This window comes from Scomber scombrus, chromosome 7, assembly GCF_963691925.1.
Source record: "Scomber scombrus chromosome 7, fScoSco1.1, whole genome shotgun sequence".
NCBI lineage: Eukaryota > Metazoa > Chordata > Actinopteri > Scombriformes > Scombridae > Scomber > Scomber scombrus.
The window spans coordinates 26,296,354-26,320,585 of record NC_084976.1 but is presented as its reverse complement, the minus strand read 5'-3'; the positions used below and the strand labels follow the sequence as shown (position 1 = coordinate 26,320,585).

The 24,232-nt window shown below is 37.6% G+C and overlaps 1 protein-coding gene across 1 annotated transcript in view; it reads right to left on the bottom strand.

Annotated features, from left to right (window-relative positions):
- LOC133982866 (mannosyl-oligosaccharide 1,2-alpha-mannosidase IA) overlaps nucleotides 1-24,232 on the bottom strand; it is a 189,093-nt gene that overhangs the window by 48,486 nt on the left and 116,375 nt on the right. Inside the window, 1 exon segment of the mRNA XM_062421719.1 lies at nucleotides 10,476-10,556. Within this exon segment, the coding sequence (XP_062277703.1) occupies nucleotides 10,476-10,556 (81 nt within the window).

Genomic DNA, 24,232 nt, shown 5'->3' with positions numbered 1-24,232 from the left:
ATCAGTGCTCGCTGCATCACTGAGACTCAGATTTATTCAATTCTCTCCCCATATACAATAACTGACTGTACTATGAAAAAAAAAGTAATCTGGTAGAAATGTATTTCCACTACAACCCAACCCTTTCCACAGGGACTCACGGTCACAACAGGGAGGATGATATAATATGTTGCTGGGTGCTGCAGTGGGTGATGGGAGAGAAATTAAAGTAGCAGACAGACACAAAGCGCCATCACTGACTGCTTAAGTTCAAATATGAAAGGTATCCATAATCAGACTTGTGAAGCAAAGATGCTAAACTTGATATATAGACTGCAGGATCAGCTGATGGAATTCTGAATATTGTTCAAATTACTTCTTTTTTAGTTTTTTTAGAGACTGGAAGAGATACCAGTACATGTCAGAACTGAAACCTCATCAAGAAGCTGCTGCAGGTATCAGAATTTAAACTGTGGAGAGACATGAGTTTTCAAAATGTAATGTACAAAATGTGAACTAAGCAAACAATGCATGTGCAACAGACTGATAAAAACAGGAGAAAAAAAAAGTAATTGCACCCAGGTGCCTTAGCAAAAAAAAATTATTCAGATCACATTGTTTTTGAATCACTGGCACACAGTACAAAGCACACAGTCAATGCTGCATGGTACAGGTGCAGCTGGCAACTGACATTTGGGTAATATTGTGGCCTGAGGGGAATGGTGAAACTACAGCGTGGTTAAAAATGAGGTCAAATTAGGAGGAAATATTGCCAGAAGGTGTGGTGGAGCCTGGCATCTGTCATGACAAAGCAAATCACCAGTTTTCTGCTCTTTAAAGGCAGAGTGCTTTGTGTCACAGCACTGATGTCTGACAGGGAGGTGCTGGATCAAAACACTCAGTGCCATGAATTAGGAGACGTTTGATGTTGTTCTGGTACTAAGTGAAATGTTTAATGTAAGAAGCAGTTCAGTGACTTCCTGCAAAGACTCAAACAAAACCAACCACAGGGTTAGTTTGTCAAGGAGACAAGATGTTATCCATCTGTCAATTTATTGTTTATCATCCATAAGAAAGAAAAGACTTTGCACCTCCAAAATTCTCACTACAGACACCTCAGCACATACTAAGAGTAGTATGTTTGCGGCCCATAACCGCAACAACATATGCATCTAATGAGGGTTTTATCTCCAAGTCAAGCAGAAGGGCTATACAAGCACAAAGCCTAATAATGATCATCATCATTTTATTTAATTAAAACATTTTAAAACAAATGAGGGAGAATCCTCATTTGCAATGGTGCTGAGGTAAAGCCAAGCAATAAATGCCAACATAACTATATACATAACTATATCAATTAGAAAACAGGGTGAAATGAATAGAGCTAAAAGGTAAAGGTGTAGGCATTGACAATGTGACAAAAAAAAACAAAAAACAATAAGAATAATTAAAAAAAATAAAATCAATGATAGTTACAATAAATACAATTAGCAATTAAACATTGGAATTGACTCAACAGTACTAATGAGGTCAACTTAAAGTTTGTTGAAGCATATTCCAAGTATGTGGAGCACAATAACAGAAAGCAGATCATCATAACTCTGTATGAATTTTTGGTACTTGCAGGGTGAACTGTGTTTGGTAGTCGGGCAGAGAGATCGAGGTTGTTTTTGTAAAATACCTTTATAAATAAATAAAAAACGAATGTAGACCCAGCCGACCCAGGCCAGTTTTTTGATATAGAAGGCAATAGTGTGTCCCATAACTATCTCCAGTTATGAATCTTAATGCAGAGTGATGTACTGCATCTAAAGGTCGGAGACTGGTACCGGATGCCAGAACATAAATAACTTCCCCGTAGTCCAATACAGGGAGGAAAGCTGCTTTAAGTATTCTTTTTCTTGTAAATAAAAGACAACAATATGTATTACTGAAAAGAAAGGCCTGTTTCAATCTCAGCTTTGACAACAACCTGTCACTATGAACTTTTAAAGTAAGTTTTTCATCAACCCAAATGCCAAGATGCACTCACTCTTTTACATTGTTATTAACAGTACACATTTAAAAACTACCACAGTCAATATTGCGCCGCATGAATAGAACCTGCACAGGAGTAAAGGAGTGCATCATCTGCATATAGATGGAAGTTACAATTGTACAACAAAAACATAATTTTGTTTATATAAATCATGAATAAAACTGGTCCAACGACAGAACCTTGAGGAACTCCCTTTGTAATAGAGGACTGAATATAATTTGGACGCACTGCAACCTATAAGAAAGATAATACTGAGCTACAGCTAGCATTGTCAAAACCCAATGAAGAAAGTTATTGTAAAAGCAGAGAGTGGTCAACTGGACAACAAACTCAAAACTTTTGGTTAAATCACTAAAAAGAGCAGCACAACGTTTTTTTAAAAATCTAATGCTAAGACTATATAGCTTATATCTTAAGAAGTAGATAAATAGTGCCATTCTTAGGCCTGAATCCAGACTGAAATGGAGTTAGTATATAATCCTTGAATAAAGATTATTTCCACTGTTTATTAACAAGATAGTTTTGAGATTGGACAGTAATGTTCTCTTTTTTCAACATATTCTCTGTTAAAATCATGACATCCGGGTGAATTTGACATAACACGAGACTTAAGTGATCATGTTTGTTATGATTTAGTAAACTATGTATATTTACATGTAAGAAACCAAAACAACTTCTAGTGTTAAAAACCTGCGGCTCATTTAAATCATTTAAATTAGCGTCTGAAGTGATGAGTGAAGAAGACCCAGCAGTAGTTGAGCTCAAAGAGTTGAAAGAGCTGAAAACTGACTTCAGGCACTTTTGAGGCTGAAATCCTGTGAGATACACCAGATTATTTGACTGTAAATCTCATAGGGCATCTATAAGTGATTATCACAGGGATGTTGAAAATGTCTGTGTCTGCTCCACGTCCGATAGGAAAGTCACCAGTGTTAGATGTGGAACCAAACAGATAGGGACTGGGACCCGAGGAATTCCTGACGCCACAACAGCACTTCAGCCTCTTATCTGCCACTCCTCAAGTATACAGTTTTCAGCAAATCATGAAATTCAAACCTGCACAAGCAAGAAACGACTTGGATGAGCCCAATAAAAATGCAGCTTCACCAATGATACACATGCCATACTGTGAACTACAATCAAAATACAGCTGAGAGGGTAGAGGATTCATTTAGAGATTTCTCTATATTAATTAAAATGTTTAAAGCAAGATCAGTTTATCATGATTTAAGTATACAAATTGTACGAAAAATAAAATAAATCTCAATGCAATCCATTTTGATTCAAGCAGCATAACTGCAGAAACTGTCAGGGGAGTTGGAAGTTTTCTGCAGGCACTATAAGACTGAGAGATGCAGAGAGAGAGAGAAAAACACAAAAACAGACATGCACATGTACAGAGACAGATCACTTTCATATTCTTCCTGCATATCAGGTCGTGATTGAGTTTTAAGACATACTGGTCGACATTAGCTATATTATGAATATCAATTTGTTCCGCATGATCTTCTCAAGCAGGCGAGTAAAGGTCAAATCATTCAGTCTAAGAGAAAACTTGGTTCCTGTTCTAATGCATGCAGCACACACTGCAAAGTAAAACGACAAGGGAGCTTCCCTCAGCACTTAATGATGTGACTTAATAACGCTGTGACAGAGAAAGAAAAAATATCCAAATGGAGAGAAATAAGGAAAAACTATGGGGAATTCACAATCTATTGAACTTATTCTTAATATGTGTGACATTTATATGCCAGTGTGTGAGCACTCTCCTGTGGTATGTTCTTATAGTCTTTTGACCTATAATAAAACCATATTTGGATCATCCAAATTAGAAGAAAAACAACATAGTCCAAACACAACCTCTCAAAGACCTCTTTCTCTCACAAAGAAACATATAAAATCATGGTGTGTAAACGGTGCTACTAGATTTTAAAAGAAAAGCCAAAGGCGACCATAAAGACAGATTAAAGTTTGTGAACTTTAACTGAGTAAAAGACCAAGCCTGGAGTGCCACACTCACTTAATGTTGAGCTCTTCGGCTCCAGAGTAGAAAGGTAAATGTGGCCCAAAAGTTCCCTAACATTTAAAAGAGGTGCATTGAAGTCCACTAGCACTTTAATTAAATGGTGGCCTGTCCAGTGCTATTCCCTGCTCATTACCCAGTGTTTGCCGGAATATGCCAGGAATCTTCACCCTGTCACTATCCTTCCTGCTCCTTCTTTGGCTTTGTATTTGTCTTTCTTCTTCTTTCTTTGTCTTGCTTACTTTCTCTCTCTGCCTATTTGCCCCTCCACTCTCTTCCCCTTCATTTTCACCCCCATCTGTCTGTCTTTCTTCTCTACTGGCTCTGTGCATCTTTCATGGGCAGAAATAGTCCGTCACACATGGGAGAGGACCAATTACATGGGGAGTCGAGAGGCCCTTCCCCAGGAAAATTGGAATTTTTAAAAACATATTTTTTCAATTCCACTTAATTTGCCATGGTCACGTTCTTTTAGCCACACAGAATCTAAATTAGAAAGTGAACAATTCATCCAACTCAGATGATGATGTAATTCAAAATGCTTCCACATTATTGAAATATTAGAAAGGCTGTAGAAGTGTATATATCAGCAACCAATTCATAATTACAATTATTAAAAATTAGTTTATATCATAGTTTTTTTGAGCTGTTTGATCTACATTATTTACTCTATGAATGTCTGTTGTTGTCTTGTGTACTACAGTGTATAGCTGTAGACTTATATACCTTAATCACACACTTACTCTTACTACAAACTCTGTATACTTCTCAAGATGCAGTCAGTCTCAGGCTTTTTACTGATATGTATAAATAAAACATGTTGCATGTGCACCCACCTGTCTATCATGTATGTGGGGGATTGACAGCTGTCTATCACCACCTGAGACTGGTTTACGTCTATAAACAACAGGAGAACTGCAGCTGCAAACTTCATCAAATCAAGAGAAAACTCTATTCAAAATTGTACTTGGCTGTTTTGTCATTGACCAGACAGCCAGCAGTTTGAATGTGGGCAATCTGCAAGTATGAAACCACCAAAACTACATGTTAAAGGGTAATTTCAGTATTTTCACTCTTACCTCATACTCTTCTTTAAGTTATTTAAGGGAGAGTGACTATATTAAACTGTTTCACTGCCATGCTACATGCTGGTACATACACACTTGTACTATAAGATCAAATGAGTGTTGGATTGTAGGACAGAAAGTACATTTTCACAGAGAACAAGCACAATGGATCAGAGTAAACATGCAGTCTGTGATTGTTTAGGGGTAAAAAGACAAAGCAAGCAGCAGTGTAACCAAATATCCTACAACAAACTTTGAGTGGCATCTTCACAGGTTATTCTTTCAGATCCAGTCCAGACTGGTGAGAGGATTCTCTAAAGCTAATATTTCAGTAAGGAGGCGGCCCTGCTCTAAGAGGACTGTGAAGCCACGCTGTTAAAAGCAGCCAGTTGAATTTATTGTTGTAAGTCTTTAAACTTTTGGCTTGTCTTTAACCAGAACAAAAGATATCAGTGAACTCATTTATTACGGAGCAGTCAGTGTGTGAAAATAAGAGTTCTTTCTCTTTTCATTACATTTATTTTAAAAGAGCCTTTGATTTAGTGTTGTCTTCCATTTTTCTTTTACAGCGACTGAAATAAAATGTAATGGAAAATAATGAATTATTAGAAATAATTGTAGATGATCTACCAGGTGGGGCCATAACAATTTGTCTGTGGTTTATAACCATTAACCTAAGTTGTCTCCAGTTATACCTTCTTAAAAGTGGCTCTGCATTATAATACTAATTATATTGTAATAGTGAATATGTTGGTATCATGATATCAAAGAGGATGAATTTGTTTTCTTTTAATACTATTAGATTCTCATGCACTCTGCATACTCCTCACGTCTCCTGATCCCCCTCTTCCTGTCTTTGTTTCCTCTTTCTTCTTCCTGATGAACATATGAACACACATCTTTCTTCTCCTCTGCCGGCTGCTGCCTCCCTCTCTCCCTGCTGCTTTAGCTCAGCCCACAGGCAATTTTCACACTAGGCTGTTGCATTCATTCCCTACCCCCCATTTTTATCTTCACCGTTCTCTGTTTTTGCAAAGGGAAGAGGAAGAGACCACAAGGTCTCACCATCACACACATTAGTATGTATATAAACGAACACTGACAAATGAGACGCTCACACTGTGTACATGTAGGACTGCACGTAGGCAAGCAGTGGAAGAATCGAGATTGAGTTCACATACAAACATGTATGTTTTTATATGGAGGTGAAGGAGGGGGCACATAGAATATGCAGATGTGCCTGAAAAGACACAAACGTTTAAAGGAAACAGACCTTCATACTAATTGATTAAAATAGAATTGACTTTCAATGATTACACAAAGGAGCTTGGCTTTGATATGTGGGTATAAGCAAATATTTGAGTGGGAAAAAATACATAAATACAAAGCATACTATAGTGTTATAAAAGATGTAGTTGGTCAATTGACAGTATTAATGACAGTGTTGTTACTTTTAATTGTTTCAGTTAGTTATGAACATTTACTGGGTCTAACTTTACTTTTATTAACTTTTTAACTAATTTTGAATTTTATATTTTGGGATTTGTGAATGTTTATAGGACAAACAAGCAATGTATATGAACAGTTATAGTATGCAGTGAGCTAAGCACACACACAATACAGGTTGAAGACAGAAGTCGGCCTTTTAAGTCTTAATTGTAAAATTGCATTTGAGTTAAACCAAAGGTATTGTAAGCAGAGTAGTCTACATCCATGCTAGCAGCTCTGAAATATTGTATATAGGCGAAGCAGTGCTTTGAGCTTCAGGCTGACATCACCATGCCAACACGCTCTTGATGAAAACGTGCGAACATGGTGATCTTTAGCAGGCATTCGATGTTCTCCAGATCAAAGTGAGGGAAAAAGGTGGTAAAACATTGTTAAAAAAAGCAAGAAATCACCTCATGTATGGGTCTTTTATATACATTTATTCACCATCAATGGGCTGACAAATCTGCTGACGTGTTTCGGCATGAAGTCTTCCTCACTGCTGTTTACATAAGCTCTTTTTTCCTGCCTTTGTTCTGGAGAACATAGGTTGCGTTTTTTGAAGGCAGAGTACCTGACTGAATATCAGAGCAGAAGAATGCACCTGCTTCTTCTCATGAACTACTGAACAGGTATTATCATGTTCAGCGTCTTGGTTTAACATATTAGCATGCAAACCATTGCTAATTAGCACTAAACTCAAAGTACAATTGAGGCTGAAGGGAATGTAATTAGTTCTTCAGGTATTTGGTCATTAACAAAAGTATAAGAATATTAAAAATGTGATCTGATGATGGTGATATTTAAGCAAGTTCTGTCAGTATTATAGCAATACATCCAGTAGTTGCAAAGACATTTCACTCAAACCCATATTTATTTACAGATATGATGAAGTGGAATCACTGAACTGGTTGCAAATAAAGTGAACTACGTCCTCCAGTTGTCAAGTTTAAACCTCAAACTGGTATACGCCCTACTGAGAAAGGCCTCAACTGCTATGATATTGGCAGAGTCATCACCTTTGGGCTCTTGAGAAATTATAATTTTATTATTTTTACTTTATTTTCTAGACTCAACAATTAATCGTAGAATTATTAATAGAGAAATCAGCGTGGCAAATGGATGTTGCAGCCTTAAGTTATAGAAAAAAATGGACATGCAAGTACATCACAACACAACAGACACATCCAACACCTACAGTAATTGCCATTTCTATCAGAGCCATTTGTCCTGGATAGGACTGATGTGATAGTGAATGATGAAAGAGTAGCAAATAGAGCAGGGGCGACAGCAGCCAGACCCGTTTGAACCAGACGTTTAACCTGGGGACTGCTTCCATAAAGACTAACCATGTTCCTTCTGGGGCCCCAAGAAAACACACATACACAAACACACAAAACAAACAGTACATACACTCGGTCAAAACAACAGGAGGTTATTAATGATCAGGTGTTGCTCCAGTTCTGCTCCAAGCACTTCTCCTGCAAACTGCATCCCGCAAGGAGCCATAATCATCACCCGCTCCCCGGCAATCATTTACGGCGGCACCAGCTGCCCAATGTCCTCTGGTCAAACTGGATCCACAATCTCATAATAGTCTACCACACTGAATCTCAGGTGATTTAAGTCTCTGCAGAAGCGACAGACGTTCAATCTGTCGGATTTATCATTCGGATGGAACAGCAGACTCCAAAGAAGAGACCCTAATGGGGGAATTGAGGGGAGTGGGGTTCAGGTAGCTATATATCTCACTCCCAGAGACCCTTCACAGAACGCATGCGAGCGAGCCACGTGATGGATAACTGCGCCGCGGTAAGGGGTATTGATACGTCCGTCAGGAAACAGGGACTGCATGCTCCATCTCTGGAGAATGATGGCGTAATGTAAACACTAAGAAGGTCCAAAGCAAAGAAAACTTATGGGAAAAGGTTCCGCAGTCGTCTAAATATAACAACAAAGATGGAAGATGATACTAACCACATTGACGAACATGTTTTCAGTGTTGTAGGAAGAAGAACTGCAGCAACAACATGAAGTCAAATAAACAATGTGAAAAAGATCAAAAGATGTAAAAGCAGATGTTGTCTCATTACAGATTTTCTTCACAAAGACTAGATGGCCCCTAAACACAACAACAAGATGAGAGCAAACTTCATGCATAATAGTCTCTATTATTGCTTTGCACACTCACTCACACTCACATTAGAAAATGTCATTATCGATGCTATATATAGACATGTCCATGGACCAGTGAGTAAAAAAGAAGAACATCTTCTGCACAACATTAATGGCACGAATGTGGAATAATGGATTCAAAAATACACTCTGCTCCAGCAATGTATTCATATTTCACTCATCCAGCAGCGGTGGACAATTTTTATACTGCTCTCTACTCAACTCACTCAGCCTGCAAATCAATGTCCATTAAACAGACTGGAGTGTTCATATGTCACTGGATCCTTTCTCCATTAATTTTGCTTCCGCACAGATTTCAGCCTCTTCGACTGGGTGGCATTCAAAACAGCAGACCTACAGTATGCCGTATGTGTATGCTCCAGGAGGCTGCTACAGGCAGATGCTCATTACAGTGACATGCTGACCCCCAGTGACTTCACAATATACTGATAATGAACTGGACCATTTTGTGCCGTGTAGTTGTTGAAGGCAATTTTTAAACCTTTATTTACCCAGCCAAGGTTCACTCAACACTCAACACAACATAGTTCTTTTTTTTTTTTTTGGCGAGGTTGTGCTTCACACTCATAAAGTTTCACAGCTTCGCACCTGGAAGCTTTCCATCGTAACTGCAGGCCTTTACACTTCTATGCTGCAAGCGACTGTGGCTTCTTCAAGGACACAACTGTGATACAGTAGTTTTTTTTTAAGCAGAGAAAAGCTTAAATTAAACCAAATGACCTTCTCTAGCCGCTGAGCATTGATATGTTAACACTTAATTACATACTATACTGCAACAATAAGGCAGTGACAGCCAATTTGAACTGAGGGTTTATTATTTTAAGCTTAAATGAAAAAAGGAGCAAAAATACATTATGTACTATGGCTCTAAAAGCTCATATTTATGAAGATGATGAGCCCTGTATTTGCCCTGGTGATGTAAGGTTATTCAATCCATGTTAGACTCTTGAACTACTTACATGCCATACGTTGTCTAATAACTGACATTTTTTTGGCCCTTCTCATTGTTGGACAAATATATGTACATAAAGTGACTGATAATTAGGTGGAAAAGTTATTAAAATTAATTTCTTTTCTTTGAATTTGTTGTGTATTCATAGTTGCAGTAATATGAAAGCAGCAGGATGCTTTTACATTGAAATATACAATTATACTGAATTTGAAGTCTATTGTTTAAGCCTCTGAAATCAAAATAAAATATGAGTTTAAAAAAACTTGACTTTTCACTTTTCACTTGAAGTGAAATGTTTTTGGTTTAACACATTTGACTGTTTTTACTATTTATTGGAACCCTTGCACATCTCATTTGGTTGTTAAAACTGGGACTTTGTTATGAAACTATAGTGAACACAATGTTTGGATGAGTTTGGATATAAAACCAGGTGACTACTGGTTTAAACCTCCTCCTCCTCCATTACAAAACTATTACATTTGAAAGTTATAATCTTTAAATAAGGGGAAAAGCCTTAGGTATACTGTACAGGTAGGTAAAAATTTGCCAGTAATCTCATTTTATGCCGGCACTGTGATGACACATTAATACATATACATATACACACACACATATTCAGTCTCATACACACAGCTGTGCCTGCTCATCATTCAAACTGCAGGGCTGGTTGTGAAGAAAGGAAGCAGCAGATCTCACTAGAATAGAGGGATAACAGACATCTATTAATCTTACCTCCTCTCCTGTCAGGTAGTACGCTGACAGCAACCCGCCGACGTAACGGATGTTCACCTCAAAGAGTGATGCCTCGCCGTTCTGTTGAACCAAAGAGATCATAATTGTCAAATGTCATACTCAGCCGAGACATAAGTCAGTGATAAAGAAGCATACCGGTGTTAATAGAAAATAATTATCTCCTGCAGTCTTCTTAAATACTTTTTATCAGTTAACTTGAGAGAGGAATTAAACTCAAGTTGCAATGTACATGAGGAGTATCTACAGTATGAGCATATAATCTTTTTCTACTCATGTCCACAAGAACCAGAGGTGCCAAATGATAAATTACACCTTTTATTACCTGTGGAGAAAAAACAGAGAAAAAAAAAACTTTTTCCTAACAAGAAATGCCTTTGTATGGTGTTCTGATTTAAGAGCTGCTATGACTCTTAAATGACTACTCTTGCAAAAATAGATTATGCTCCCAACCTTACATAGAAAGGTGCTGATAGGAAATTGTTATACAAAAGAGCAACACAGGACATTTGAAATATGTGACACAATGTGAGATGTGGGTGTTGATTCAGGTTTCGATTAGCTGAATGTGTTTCTGAACATCTCTGATTCATGTGTATTTTGTTCTCCTGGTGACTGATCATCCTGTATCTGACACACATGGACATTTTTAATGTTGAGGTAATGACAGCAGTGGACCCTGTATGTTGCAGAAACCTTTGTCAGTACTGTTTGAGGACCGTATATGACAAAGCTGGTAACTGGTTACTATCAATAAATCCCATTTAAAATACCAAAATCAACAAGCCTTGCCTCATGTCCGGTGGTTCCTACTGAAGGGGTAAACCTTTAAAAATGGGTCATGTATACTCTCATTTTTCAATAAAGACTTCATAACTTCCTGCAGTTTTTTTTTATACTTATCGTAGAGTAAACACTGCATATGTTGGGGGACTATGTTCAGTTGTAGACTTGGTGTACCAGTGAGTATTTCCAGAAGCAGGACTGTAGGATGTAAGACTAACTCAAAAATAAACTGTGAGTGTCTGTTTTTTTCTGATAATGAAGGAAAATGTCACTCAACTGCAGGACTCATTGATGTGGCGTTTTTTTTTTCTTACAGTTTTTTGACAACAATGGAGTTGTGTGGCACAGAGAAACAAACTTGTTACTAATCTTCTGTACTGCTTTGGCAAAGTAGATTTCTGATCCGCCATGCCAATAAAGCTTATTTGAATTTGAAATAAATTAAATCAGACTTTGGCTAAACAGACAATACTTATTTGGAGGATCAATTCATTGTTGATTTTGGTCTTTCATGGATTTATTGAATATCATCAGACTCATCTTTTAACTGTTACAGCTGTCTAAACAGTGGTGGGGGGGGAAATGACCTCATCAGATTTGGCAAATTAGTGAAATTACAAACTTTTTGGCATCTCTTTGTCATATATTGTATTTAGACTTCAACCTGACACAGACAATTTTCCAGTGGCTCCCCATGACAACAGCAGATGTGGTTGCTAGGCAATATGAGAGAACTACAAAACATCTACTGATTGATTGATTAATCTTATTATCCCTCTTTAGGATATTGTGGTGTATTCATAAGTATGAGACAGAAAGGACGATAACAAGACAGTAATGTAGTCCAAGTGCAGCAAAGCATCAATATCAATGTACTAGAACTATCCTAATTGCTCTCATCTTACACTTTGCTTTGGTTTTGTTTCTCGTAATCTAATTTGAAATGGACGGGTTCAGTATTTTTCTCAAGCAGGTCGTCTGGCTGTTGATGGACAACATTATCCACTGTGGGAATAAGACCGGTAGACTTCTGCTTATGAGGCAGTCTGTCTGTAGTCACCAGGCTCCTAAGTTCCCCCTCCTCTCTTTGAAAATCGGTCTGAAATGGAGACTCAATCTCCAAAGAAATAAACCACTACTGCCAGGTCAGGCTCAAGAAGTCAGACCAGAAAGTCAAAGTCATGTAATCATGTTCCCTGGTGTTTTGTTTCCTCTTTTGTCTGAGAGACTCTTACAACTGTAGGGCAGTATCGATTAATGGAGAGTACGTTTACTGGCTCAAGCTGAATTTTATTCAAACCCCTTTGCTGCTTTGCTAGATGCTTTTGAAATACCGTCTTTTCTCCTCATTTTGCCATTTACAGTTTGAATTGGAAACTTTAAGAACTGATCCAAGTTTTTCCACAAATAACTAACAGCAAAATTATTTGATACATTTATTTGATTTATGACATAAACTTTCAAATAGTGTCTGGGGCCTTTGTTTACCGTGGTAACTGTGGAGAGAATTGGACAATAATAATAAATGAGTTTTACTGATGGTAGCTTAAAAACAATCAATTGGTAATAATCTAAGAAAATAAATCAATACTTTCATAAAAAGAGCAATTCAAAGCAGCAGATTGTTAAGTATGGCATGACTCTGGTGTGGTACTGATGAAATAAATCTTGTGAAAATGTGAGCGAGTAAACTGTAGATTCTCAATGATTTTAATTCATCCGTCATTAACGACTGGCATTTAATTGTCAAAATATTTAGTTGAAAATCAGCATATCAACAGTATGTGTTCTGAAAAGGCAGAAAAAATAGTTTTCCATTTAAAATCCTCTTTTGACCCACTGTAAATCAACTTCAAATCAACTTTATGATTTCATATGATTACAGTTACAGTAAAGTTGATTTAAAGTTGCATACTGAGTATACAGTAGAGTATGTCTTCTTGTTATTCTCTTTCTATTAGTATCTAGTCCTAAGGCAAGGGTTAACCCTAACCCTTCACTTACCTAAAACACACAAAAAAGTAAGAAAACGTTCAAGAAGGTTAAATCAACAATAATTTCTAAATTGTGCTTGTTTGCCAACATTAAATGTATTTATAATATATTTTGTATGCCTTTTCTAAATCAAATATAAAACAGGAGGTAACACTGCATGTGTCTCAATATGTCACCTAAATTATTGCCTCTTATGTCAGCTGAAGGTTGAAGCAGACTGGTACTCATTGACTTGGAGACCCATTGAGAAGAAAATTGCTATCTCAAGTGTGGATGATAAGGAAACTGTAATTGGGTGCCAGAGAGGCCAATTAGCCCTACTCTGTGGAATAGCATAGAGATCAGGAATCACTGGCATCCGTTCAATGGTTTTATTTATTTCCATGTATAGCATCCTCTAACAACATCACTGCCTTTAACTGCTGTCTTTTATAGTATTGTTGTCATATAAATCTAACATTAATAATTGTCATTAATGCAAAGCAAAATCTGTCTTTACAGTAAATATAAAGCTGCAGCCACAAGCCAGTTAGCTTAGCATGGAGATCACTGTTTTTACATTATTTAGCCAATTTATGTATTTTTGAACTGATTAAATAAACAAGACATACTGTGTTAATTAGTGAGCTACAGGTTGGACAAAGCCAAGCTAGCTGTTTCCCTGTTTCCAGTCTTTATGCTAAGCTAAGCTAAGCTTACAGGCTACTGGCTTCAGTTTCATGTGTACTGTAGCTACAGATTAAGAGAGTGGTATCGATCTTTGCATCTAACTCTTGGCATGAAAGAGACAGGCATATTTCCTAGAATGTCGGACTCTTCCTTTGACATGCCTTGCTCTATTCATATGAATCAGGTAATAACAGCAGAGTAGTGGCACAGTTGCAGGCGCTGGCTGCATCCCTGGAGTCAGCGGAACTGCTGACATCTCCAGAGACAAAGCACCGCCGCCTCTGGCAAGGCGGCCGAGCTGAGCTGCCTTGCCAACCCTAAAATGAGTGGCCCACTCAGTAATGGCGGCACGACGGCAGAGACAGGGAGTGGAGTGTCTATTTATCATCAGTGATGGTGGCACTCAGTGAGTCAGGCATGAGGTACAGTGAGGAAGGACAAGCAATGCTGACAAAGGTTTTACTAATCAGACCGACCTTTACTTAATACAGGCAAAAAAAATAAAAAAAATCACCAAGCTTTGTTTGATATTTCCATTCATACAGATGTAATACTTGAAGATCCAATAAAGTGCTTTTAGATATAAAGCGAGCCCGCAGGCACAGTTTCTGATGAAATGGGTTTTGTTGATTTTTTTTAGATTTATTTTTTAATCTGATGTATTTTTCAGGAACAACTAACACATTGTTCCAGTGCAAATGGGGCAACCGTTCAGATTTACATCTCCATTAAATCAACTAACAAAGCAAAACCCTGGGGCTCTGTGAACCCACACTAAGCAATACAACTTAAACTCACACTGACATAAATCAATTCAATCATCACATCATAAGCAAGATATCAAGAAAGAAGATTAAAAACAACGTCAAAGCCTGTTGAGAGGCTGTTTCCACATGAATAAGTGAAAAAAAGCATTCATTTTTACTGAATGGAAGGTGAAGCAGGGTAACTGCACAAGAGATCGGGTTAGGAAAGAATTTATAAAATGTGAAAGCGTAAAATGCATTATTCTATTTGAGAGTCAGCGACTAATTAAGTTTTTCTGAATTGATAAAAAGCATGGATATTTCCAGCAGTCGGACAGCACAAAGTGATATTCATGATGAAAAAGTAAATCAATGTAGAGTAGATCAAAGACAGTTATTGGAAATGTCAATATAAATTATTCAGTTTCATTCAATGCACAATTGCCATTTCCTTCATCTTATCTGAATGTGATGGTGTTATTTATCTCAGTTTTCATTTATAGGTTTAATTATTTAAATTCCTTGCAAATAAATGATCAATCATGAGGAAATCATTCCTAAAACAGAAAGGATTTGCACTGCTTGTTATCTATAAGGCCGTACTGGAAAAGATATCTCTGCTCTCTGATCATATTTAAATACATTAATTATAGTGTCAGGTCAGGACATTTTAGATTTAGCTGTACTACATTTAACTAAGCTTTGAAAAAGTGATCTTACAACTATACTTTTTTACAAATGGAATAACAAAAAACCTTGATATTAAAATCTTTAATTTCTTTTGCAGATATTTAAACAATTGTATTCGCCGCATGTATTTCTTATACATAGAACCAATGCACTACATGTTTATTCTTCTGCTCACGTATTGCTTGAAAAATAGATCTTGATCTGTTTGAATAAAAGATTAAATTAAAAACCCACAGCTAACAACTAACAAAAACAACTAACTGTGCTTCTGCTCCTCAAGGAACATAAAAGCATGTTGCAGCAAGTATAACTGCTCTTCAGCAAGCATGACAAAGAAAAACGGTAAAGTGAATAACACCTGTTCTTTACTTTTTTTAAATGTTATTTGTTCTTGTCTGCATTCATGGTGTTCAAGCCGAGGACCTAATTAGGAGGCAACACAAGACAGTCAGAGTAAACACAGAAGCTCCTGCCACCAAGATGAAACTCAGCCTCCAGTTTCTCAGCCTGCTGAGGTGTGAGGTGAATGAAGAGACTTCCTGAAGGCGGATTACTGAACGAGTATGTTGTTGGAACAAATCTGCATTGCAGTGTTGCACATTTACAGTACAAACAACAAGCTTCTTCAATGCCAAGCGAAAACAAGTTGAGATCTATAAATACATGTAGAGGACTTGCCTGTATATCTTCCAGCCACCTCGTATAGTTTATGCTATCATTTCCAAAAGGTAAAGTGATTACTTGGATGAAGACCGTGTCAAACTGCACAGGCAACAGGATACTGCATTTACTAATGCTTCTGGTACTCAAAATATGCATGATACTGCCAGATGCATTTGCATTTTAATTGTTCTACATAATGTAATTGTTGTGCAGGAGGAACCACAGAAGAAGAGAAAATAAAATAATGAGTGTAATGACTCGGTGGATACATTGCTGCCGTACCTTGTAGGTGTTCTGCTTCACCAGCACCATGCAGTGTTGCTGACACTGTTTGATGCTGGTTTCTCTGTTGATGAGTATTTCAACAACCATGGCAAAGATAGCTGTCATACTCAGCCCAGATTTGCCTGGGACATAAGCCTGATTGGCATGGCTGCTGTGCGCTGCTGTGTGCCAAGGAGCTGACTAGACTGTTGCCCAGTGGTGTGTCCTGCTCAGACGCTAATGTAATGATTTACTGTTAATAAAGAGGCATCATTGTCACTGGGAAGATGATTCTCGGCGTCGCTGTGGTCCAGGTTTCAACTGCCATCCATTTCAAAGCCAAATTAGACTGATGTGACAGGGAAAAAAATGACCTGATGAGTCAAGGCTAAAAATTAAGCAGATGATTACCTCTCCTACCAGAGCTGGTGATTCATACTTAAGCCAAGCTCAGACTACAGGAGATATAAAATCCTTACCGGTTTTGGAATTGGGTTGCGTCATGCACATAAGGAGAAACTTCACAGATGTTCTCTTCTCTAATCTCAAATATACACACACTACAAGATTTGAAAATAATGGTGCGTCACACACTATGGGATATTATTAAGATTATCATGTCAGAGGGAGCAATGCACCACTTCATGTGATCTCATTTGATCTCATGGGGAAGCAGATGTAAGCAAAAGGAAGAATGACACTGGTGTAACAATTTGGTTTAGTGATGCTTTGCAGTGACAAAAAAAAACCAACAAAAGCAGAAGGTTAAACAAGCCTAGATGAAAAACATGGTTGAGGAGATGAGGTCAAATGTTCTGTTCTTCAGTGAGAACTGGAGGTGAGATTTTAACTGTCAGTTTTACTATCGGTCAACAGTGGTATGCTAGCCTTACGGGCTAAAGTGTTTACCGTTGGAAACACCATCAGCTGCTCCGGGACTAACATTTGCTTGTAACATTTAACATTTAGTTAGATGTTCGAAAGCAATATTGTCCACTGTTACAATGTAAAATTGTGTTGGTATAACGAAAAAAACGAAAAAAACATTGGCACTATTTTTTAAGTGTCAACATGTTCCAACATAGAGGCAGGAAATGTAACGACTCCTACTTTTCTCTCATTGGCTGTTGTGGTCCCACTCACAAAATAGTGATGTAATCATCCAAATTTTTACTCATAAATATCAAACAGAAATGATCAGAGTGACCCCAATGAGCCTTCAAGCAGCTCTGGAGGTTTAAAACTGAATCTGTATACTCCTCACATCAGTTCCGACCAACGTCCCAGACCAGATTTCTCCTCCGATTGTCAGGAGGAGTGAATCAGGGATAAATCAGCCCCAAAATTCCTGTAGTCTGAGCACGGCATTAGTGACTGTGATTTAACTTAACATCACTAATTAACATGGAGAAATCATGAAAGGGAACAATTAGATCCTGTTACTCTAATCTCTGTCTAGCATGCTGCACGCTCAAAGCTGCAGCTGCTGCCTCTGCTGAAACGAGTTTCCCAGTGCTGCTCTGCTTCACCCAGCTACTCTCAGGACTGAAAGCTGTAGCTGACTTTTATTTTATTTTTTTCAGTTTAATTGTACAGTAATGATGGTCTTGATTAGCATCCAAGCTTTGAGAGCAGTCTCCAACATTAGCATTAATAGCTACTAACCTCTTGAGCATGCTAGACAGCCTTCTCTGATTTAAAGGAAGCTCTTAGCTTCATGCCACTTAAAAAAAAAGGAGGAGACCTCACAAACGATGAACCCACACAGCTCAATATTTAGGTTGGTGACATCAACCTTACTGAAAAGAGTGAGTGATAAGAACAGTATATTGTTAAATTGATTGATCAGAATTTAAATAGACACATATAATGTTGTTTGTGAATATTTGCATGGTCAGCATTGCTTTAAAACTTATACAACTGCTGTTAAAAGAGGCTAATCTAATAAAGTTAATCAAGTTTTTTTAATAGACGTCTATCGTTACAGTATGTCAGCATGTTGCAAAAGACTGACATTCCCATTTTATTTTATTATTCAGAGTATACTTTGAACCCACACTGATGACACATAAAATCGGAAACTATCAAAAAGAGTTTATGTTATGTCGGGGGAGAAGCTCCTTTTAATTTTTCAGCAACAATCAAATCATCTGGGAGCTTTGTCTCTTGTTCTGAAGGCTGTGTTCACCGTTATCATTTTGAACTAAAAGTGACTGTTTTGAGTTTTCAAATGGCATTTTAACTACTCTACGACATAGACTGTAATGGTTATCAGTCACGATACATCAAGTTTATTTTCTTTTTTCCACTTGACTCTTCCACTCTCGTTACATCCCCATGATGCATTTTTACAAGCTTGGGTTAGTGAAAGATTCAGTGAATACCTTTTCCCGTCTCAGACCAATAAACCCTGATTAAATGGTCCGAGCAGGGATTTATTAAGATAAACAAAAAAAAGTCAATAGCTTGAATCTCATCAGATATGACTTACACTATTTTTCTTTGATAGCATTTATCTTTTAGAACCTCCTAATTAATCAGTAGATAACATCTCCTTAAACATACACTGACATGAAATAAGAGAATGTACACTGTATCATAAACATCTCCACTAAATGCATTAAACTGTGAATTAATAGCCTGCTGAATAATTAATCAAATACTTCCTTGCGTGATAAATTACAGCTGAATTACAACCCAACCCATCACCCCATCCATCTTTTTCCAAACACATCTTCTGCTTCGCATCCTTAAGAATATATGTGAATCTATTTTCAGTGCTTTTCTCCGGCGTTTGATGCTCTCTCTATACATCCGCAGACACAAATACACACATACACACATTCAAAACGAGAGAGAAGCGTTCTGTGTACAGGTCGCTGCTCTCCCTTGGGGCACGCAGAAGCTCCCTGTCGAGTCTTCTATGATAATTTTCGGGTCTCGTGGGACTTTTGCTACGCTCTTACTCTGCCATTATTATACACCTTGCTGCAGTCCATCTTCCCTCTTGCTGTCTCTGTGTGTGAAACTGTCTGCCTCCGTCTCCCATTATATACCTCCCACTGTATTTGGCCTTGCTGACTGAGACACATCCTTCAATGTGTCTCAGCGGCACCGGAGGATGCTCTCTCCCAAGATGTTGGGGTGGGGGGAGAGGCATTCAAGCTGCCTAATGTTCCACTCTATTCACGCTGATACATTAAACGCCCAGTTATGTAGATGAGGTCGTTAACTGAGCTAATTAATATATCAGTTGCAAACATTTCTATATTAATATACTTGTATTCACATAATTTCTGTGGCATAAGAATGAAATTTGAGCATTAATGACTTGAAAATCTCATCAGTGTTTTGTTTTAAAGTTACTATATTTTTGGGTTGCAACTAACATTTGATTCCACTTAGTATTAACCTGGAGATTTTACCCTAAAAATATCAGAAAATAATGACATATGATTTTGTAAAGCCTAACGTGAGGTCTTCTAATTGACAGTTTTGTCAGTGAAAATCTCCAAATAATGTTCAGTTTTATTTATTCATTTGTCAAGACTCACCTTTGTATTTTTTTAAAGGTTGTGAAGTAAGTTTACACAGTGACGCACAAACGTCACCATTAAAACACATTGTTCACATGCCACAAACTGCAGTGTTAGGGGAACAAAAATGATAAATTAGAAAGACCTCAGTGCATAAATTAGAGCTGAAATGTGTTATATCTCAACTGAACTGTTAAACATGAATTCAATTATTTTTGGCTTTGGGCAGCCAGCAGCCTTTAAGCACAAAATAGACCTTTTATCACTTTTTAAAGTTTATATGGCTGAAGTTTTAGTGAACAGTTGCTTATTTTCACATTCAGCTGACACAGCGATATTAGCATTCATGTGGCGTGTTTCAATCCAATATTCACTCCATGTTTAGTATTATCTAAAAAGGAATTATTATCTCGGAAACGATGCATGCTGCATATGGAAACAAGCTTTGTTTATAGAGGTGAGTGTGAACCAACACGATGAGCTGAAAGACACTAAAACATTTTTTAGAACACAATTGGTTGATAATTCTCTGTGGATTTGTCACTTTCAATGACTCCTTTCAGACACCACAGTCATTGACCCACTGTTAAAAATATTGATTTTAGGGGCTTTAAGTCTGAACCTGCTAATTCATTGTAGCCGCCAGTATCACATGTCAGCACTTGCTTGAATGTGTCAAATGAGTCCACAGGGACAAATTGCACGAATGATACAAAATGTGTGGGTAAATATCCATAATGATGAACCACCTACGCAAAATGTCCATTGCCCTCCACATCCTGAGACAGAATGACCTCAGGTCTGGAGTACCACGTCTTCACTGAAGTGTCCCCCGACACCATAAATGACACTGTTTTTCCTCACTGGTTTTCATGACTGGGAGCAAGTTGGGTCTCATTTAGTGCAGTCAGGAGGTCACAGGTCAAAAATAGCTCCACAGAGGTAAACTACAACCTTGCTCCAGGTTATCCTATTACCAACTGATGTCACTTTATCTTGCCTTCAAATGTGAGCATAAATTTAAAAAATAGCTCATTAACAACTGATTAAAAACCAGCTCACATACAAGCTAAGAGACATTAAGTACAGATAACCAAATACTGATTTTCTCAGTATCTCAAGTATCCAAGTTTAAATCCTGCCACTATGGAAATAAGTAAAATATACAGCTATATGTTTGTTTGCTCAAAATGTTTTAGCATAACAACCTACACATGAGATTGCCTGAGATATGCAAAGTTGAACTCTGTCAACAACTTTCTTTGGCGATGATGCTAGAAATAGTTACTGATACATTTCTCTCCATTTCTAGGGGTGTTGTGCATGCATGTTGTGCTTCAGTACACAAAATATATTGTTCAGTTGTTGCTGCGGGCATTTTTTGAGACGATTTGACAAAGTTCCTCTTCCAAGTCTACTCTCTCACCCGAATTTCCCTCCTGAGTGAAAAGAGTGTCTTGTGTAAGAGTCTGCAAGTAAACTGTATCTGAACTGGCAACTCAAACTCTCTCTAGCCTCTGGGCGCAGAATCTTTTTGAGGTTTAACAGATTAACAACAACAACAATAAGCCATGTATCTGTGCTCATTCTACCAAAAAGTCAATTACATCTAGATTAAAACAACACTGATATAAATACACTTGAGCTATTTTCAATCGTAACGCTTTAATCCTGCTGCAAAGTTGACTTGAATGTAATGAAACTGCCACCTCGAGCTAATGCAGACATTTTGCGCTGTATACAGACATCTCAAGCCGACAGAAGTGACTTCAAGGCGATATGAGGAATCTTTTTTTACTGTCATAGGATGTTTCAGGAGGATGTGTGCTTCTGACAACAAAACTTTACTGACAATTGCTAACACAATTTTATTTATCACTGCTGACACAGCTCCTACTCTCTTTTTCCTTCACAACTCTCAGCACAAGCTCACAGCAAGTGTCCGCAACACCAAATGAGTGACCTGAACAAAGAGGCTACAGCAATGCTAGCATCGCAGTGAGCTTCAATTCCAAATTTCAAGACAACCCATCCAATAATTACAGAGAGATTTCACTCAAAACCAAAAGTCTCAACTTCGTCTTGCAACTAGAGAAAAAAGAGGAGATCACTACAGTCAGTAGGATCCATACTCTGGAGACCACAGATGTCTTTCAAAATGCCAAAGTAATCCATTGAATAGTTGTAGAGTTGTATTTCAGTCTGGATAAAAGTGGTAAATATTGTACATGACCTACCTGGTGCGTAAATATCTCTACCTGGTTCTCTAACTTTGTACCGGAAAGCTCGCTTAAATCATTAATACTGATGGAAACTCCCACACATTTCAGTCACTGGTGCCCTCTTGACCTCTCTTTGGCAGTAGGCCTGAGGAAAAACTCCATTCACTCCCATTGAGCTCTCTCACTCTCTCTCTTCCATGCACTCTGCCCTATTTAGTGACACTTCTTACACACGCCATCTGCATCTGCATCTGCATCTGCAGGGCAAACGAATGCAGTGCCCGCAATGACAGAAAAACACAGCTCCTTTCTTCAGTCTCCCAATGACACCCACGAGACTTCGCACTCACTTAAGTCTCATCTGAGATGTGGAATTATAGGCTTGAATGTGCTAATTATCCAGTCACTTTGCCATCCTGCAGATTGGCTCAGGAGATTTTCGCTATGGTGTATCACGAGTTGTGGCAAGTGCAAGTTGCTATTTACGCTGAAGAGGCTTCACGGGATTCATCAACAAACACACAGGGGGGTCTTTTAATCTATAAACAGCAGCAATTGTAAAATAACAATAGATGAGATTTTCTTGAAAAATGTGCACACTGCAGCATCTGTGCAATATGTCTGCACTTCTGCACACATTTAAAGGATACAACTAAGTCACATGCAATAGTATTAGTGTGTCACAGTGCTCTGTTGACAGCTGAAACAGCCAAAAGTCAGCCTTCAGGCTAATAATATCACACGAAATACAAACAAATAAGACAGAATGATAAATAAGTAAAATAGATGGCTCTGTTTCGTCTTCTCAAAATCTAACAAGAACAAAGTCGTTGAGTCCCATGGTGCACCAGTACTACAGCTACAGGCTAAACCAGTCAGAAAAAAATGCTTCAACCATAAATTATACATTTTGTATTAAATACTGTTCTTCATAGAGAGTAGCGCTTTAAAAAAAAACATACAACATCAGCAAATCCACATCCAGACAATCTTTTTAGGATGATTGTTTTCATTATCGATTGATCTGCCTTTTAGATTCTCACTAAAATACTAAATAGTTTGGTCCATAAATGTAAAAAAACTATGAAAAAAAGCCTAACCTCACATTCATACATTTCTTGTTTTGTTCGACCAACAGTCCAAAACGCAACATTATTTAGTTTAATAGCAGAAAGAAAAGCAAATAGATACATAGAAACCAGTAAAGATTTTGTGTATTTTTTAATTAGTTAGTTATGTTAGTTATTAATAAGTCCACACACGATCCATGACCTGTAATAATGCAGGTAATATGTGTTTTGTGGTCACCCTTTGTGGATGTTTTCTACTATCTGTTTTGACTTTAAACCCATTTTTCCTCTTTGCAACCGATAAAACCACCATAGCACGAATGTAGAGAGCAATATACGGAGGTTTGGTCTGTGTAAAATAACTCTATTAGGCACTTTCTCTTCGCAGTGACCACATCCATCAATACACCAATCACAACTCACTCGTTTTTTTGGTTTTGTATTACAGTTGGATAGTAGATATAGCCGAGCCTATTTGTGTGAGTTCAAACTACAAGAAAATGAAAAAAAACAGATGAAAGCTCCAAAAGACAGGTTAGAGTAAATTGATCTGTTCCCAGTGTGCAGTTTTATCAGACCCTGATCTAGTAAATTTCCAAATCTTGGGGGAGAATTGCAGAGCCAGACAATAACTGATATGGAGAGTCGAAAAAACTGTGAGTAAAGGAGTAGAAGATGAGGCAGAGAGATGTCTAGAAGTAGAATATCAAAAACTGTGAGGTAACAAGAGGAAATCCAATCCAATCTTAGAGTCTTCATTAATCTTTATTAATACTATAAAATGAGAATATGTCTGATGAACACAATTTAGAAGTTACTGACCAAACTGCTGATAGAATATTATTATAATAAACTGATATACAGCATCTTGTGCCACACACACACACACACACACACACACACACACACACACACACACACACACACACACACAGAGAGAAAGAAAAAAAATGCTGGTTAAGTCTTTATCAAACTGAAAAATGCTAATCGACAGCGACATTACCAACCACTTGTTCGAGCTTTATGCAACACCAGCTTGTGTAAAAATGTGGCAAATGCTAACAATAGTGGAAACATTCTGGGTTTCTTTTGCCGTGA